At 38.6% G+C, this 2,869-nt stretch overlaps 1 protein-coding gene across 2 annotated transcripts; it reads right to left on the bottom strand.

Annotated features, from left to right (window-relative positions):
• Positions 1-245: 245 nt before the first annotated feature.
• TSHB (thyroid stimulating hormone subunit beta) lies at positions 246-2,502 on the bottom strand. Of its 2 annotated transcripts, none has more exons than XM_013189605.3 (3): positions 2,394-2,502; positions 1,354-1,516; positions 246-572 (listed from the first exon to the last, which is right to left on the bottom strand). In XM_013189605.3, the coding sequence occupies exons 2-3, from the start codon at positions 1,513-1,515 to the stop codon at positions 330-332; spliced, it is 405 nt and encodes a 134-aa protein (XP_013045059.1). In that variant the 5' UTR covers position 1,516; positions 2,394-2,502; the 3' UTR covers positions 246-329. The 2 variants fall into 2 exon arrangements, with proteins under 2 accessions (XP_013045059.1, XP_047926788.1); XM_048070831.2 differs by having other exon boundaries at positions 2,357-2,477.
• Positions 2,503-2,869: the final 367 nt, after the last annotated feature.

Here is a 2,869-nt window from a genome sequence, read left to right as displayed (position 1 = left end):
TGTCCAGTTTGTAATTCTTAGATATATCAAATGTTTTGTCTCTGAGCATCTCTTCGCACAATACCTGGAATTTATGAGCAAGGGTTCATACATACACAGTTATTTCTCCTTCTTCCCTAAATTAGATTTCGGTTCTAAATATAAATCTGCAGTCCTATGATTCTATTTTTGTGCATTTCACAACATCCAATTCATCAAAGTAATTCTAGTGATACCTCTTTAGAATAAGACTTTGTGCACACCAGTTTGCAAACCTGTTATGAAATACAGTTTTATTTATGTTTAATTGTGAGCAGAAAGGTACATTTCTACCACGTTCTGTTGGAAGCTTACATGTTACAGAGCTTCTGTGGCTTAGTGCAATAGTTTGGCCTAACCTTCTCATGAACACAGTCACTATAGTCAGTGTTACATTTACCACACTTGCAGCTTATGGCCACAGGGTAGGAATAGTAAGGGATGGTGTGATGAGGACAGCCCGGAATCAGTGCTGTTTGATACAACATCTCTTTGTATGTGCACACGTTTTGGGACAGAGCACTTTTGAGTAGCAGCTTCTTGCCATTGCTGTCCTACAAAGAAAAAAGAAATGCATTGTTTCACAGAAGCATACATGAGTGTTGAAAAACTTCCTTTGGCATTTTCTCATATGTGCAGAAAGCTAACCTCTTTACACTTAGACTAGTTCTGATATTTTTGGTGTACTTCTGTTTAGACCTTTCACTTTGAATCTGCATGTGACTGGGCATCTCTACACCTCTAGAAATGTTTGCCTTGCTTTTGTGGTTTTAACTAATGTGCTGTTTGGCTCAAAGTGCTATCAGTACTTTGTATTCTGTATTGACTACCTACTGACCAGAGTGGAAGTTAAAATGCAATGTTGAATAGTGAAGCTCAAGCATAGCATTTGGCATGCCTACATGTGAGATATTCTCAACAGCTATCTGTCACAATAGTAGTTCATTGCCTTCACCACCTGGCATATTTGTTGGACTCGAAATTAATCAAGTAATTTACGTTAACTAAAAGAGTGACCAAATACAATCTGCTTCTCACTTGTTCCATCCTGATCCACAAACAGACTAGAGAGGCTCTGCAGCAACAGCAGCAGTCAGTTCGTTGTTATGCCACTGTTGTTATAAACTCCACAGAATTCAGGAGTCTTGGCATTTCTCATCCATACCTTCACAACAAGCTAACTGGATACTGTGACAATAATGTGATTTTTCTGTCTATGACAGACATTTTTAGCCTGAGTAACTTTCACACATTTTTTTCAGCAAGAATAGGCACATCTTTTATAGCGATGGCCTTTATGGGAACAACTGCCTAAAAGAGAGTAACTTCCTGTACCCGAGTCATGCAAAATCCAGCGCAGATGGTGGTGTTGATGGCCAGGCAGTAGGCACATTCCCTTTTCTCCACGTGGATTGTGTACTCTGAAGGAGCACAAAGTGATGCTGTTTGACCAAAAGTCAGGCCAAAGAGGAGAGACATCACAAAGAAGGGACTCATGCTAGACGGGAAAAAAAGGGGGGGGAAAAAAAGAAACCCTAAGTAAAATCAGACGTGCCTTGCAGTTCTTTTCTCAGAATTCGACAAGAACAGTTATGATAGTCACAGAGTAGAAGTAATCTCAACTTTTTCAGCTACAGCTTCACAAATTATTTTCAGTATAAGACATATATTTGAAATAGTACTAACCACTGAACAGAAAAGAAGGGTAAATAAGCCAATAACAACACATATGATCATTTTTTCCCACTAAACCATATTACATGGCACTTTTCACCAATGAGTGATAAAATACCGACACAGAAAAATAACAGGAGGTTTTCCTATCCTTCCCTGCTAAAGGATTTGAAAATGTGACATATGTGAGAGAACATGAGCTCTAGAATTAACCAGAGATGCAGAAATAATCTTAGTGGTTTAAAATACTTTTCTAAAGAAAGCATCTTATAAAATGCTCAAGAGAGGAAAAGAAACAGTTGTATATATCAGACATACCACTGTATTTTTTACTTTCCAGTTGGCTTAGAGGCATGGTGAAATGGGAACACTGCCAAGAATTAAATAATAGATTAAAGTAAATTACAATAAAGATCGTCAGCAAAGAGATCAAATCAATGAATCCGCGCTTTATCTGTCTGTTGTGCTGACCTCATTTCCCAGACCTGCTGGGGGATCCCAAGAACAAAGATTTGGTTAGCTCCAAGACAATTCCAGGGTCTACTCTATATCTTCTAAACTACAAGTTTTAAATGACAGTGTCTACAAACACATGGACATCACCCGCTAGTCTCTTCCAGCTGTCATTTTCCCATAGCAAAAGTCATTACGCAGTCCGGTTTACCCTGTAGCTGCAACAATGCAAGTCTGGAAAGACCAACCTCTTGTCAGCTGAATTCTTCCCTATTACAGGAACCTGATTCTGCCTTGAGCTGGGAGAGGCAGTGACCCAGCACAAGCTCTGTGTGTGCTTTATACTCTCCAGGCTAATTCCAGGCTGATCTTACTGTTTATATAATTGCATCTGAATTGCTGCTTTCTTATCGCAGAGTCATCTATTGAAAATTCATACTGAACCGCAAAGTAAATGTGATAGGAACAAATGTGTCCATAATATCCTAACCTGGAAACTGGAGCTGGAAATCTAATTATTTTAACAGTCATTCTCTCTCATAGGCTTTTAAACTAACCACTGCTTTTAAAAACTTGTTATTGATTAATTTAATTGCTACATAGGACAGCAACGTCATGACAGGGAGGCTAGCATGGAAATGGAGTCATCCTGAATCACATATGACTAATTCTACCCTTATGTTTTTGGAAAATTTAATAAAGTCTGGTTCACTGCTTGCTCATT

This window comes from Anser cygnoides, chromosome 25 (genome assembly GCF_040182565.1).
Source record: "Anser cygnoides isolate HZ-2024a breed goose chromosome 25, Taihu_goose_T2T_genome, whole genome shotgun sequence".
NCBI lineage: Eukaryota > Metazoa > Chordata > Aves > Anseriformes > Anatidae > Anser > Anser cygnoides.
The sequence above is the reverse complement of the archived record's forward strand: the minus strand, read 5'-3'. Positions and strand labels throughout refer to the sequence as shown.

Bases quoted from the DNA above. Each gene is read 5' to 3' on its own strand.
- TSHB (XM_013189605.3), bottom strand. From the start codon at position 1,515: ATGAGTCCCTTCTTTGTGATGTCTCTCCTCTTTGGCCTGACTTTTGGT. The intron at 573-1,353 runs GTACAGGAAGTT...TTTTCTTTGTAG, and splicing joins CTGGATTTTGCATGACTCGG to GACAGCAATGGCAAGAAGCT.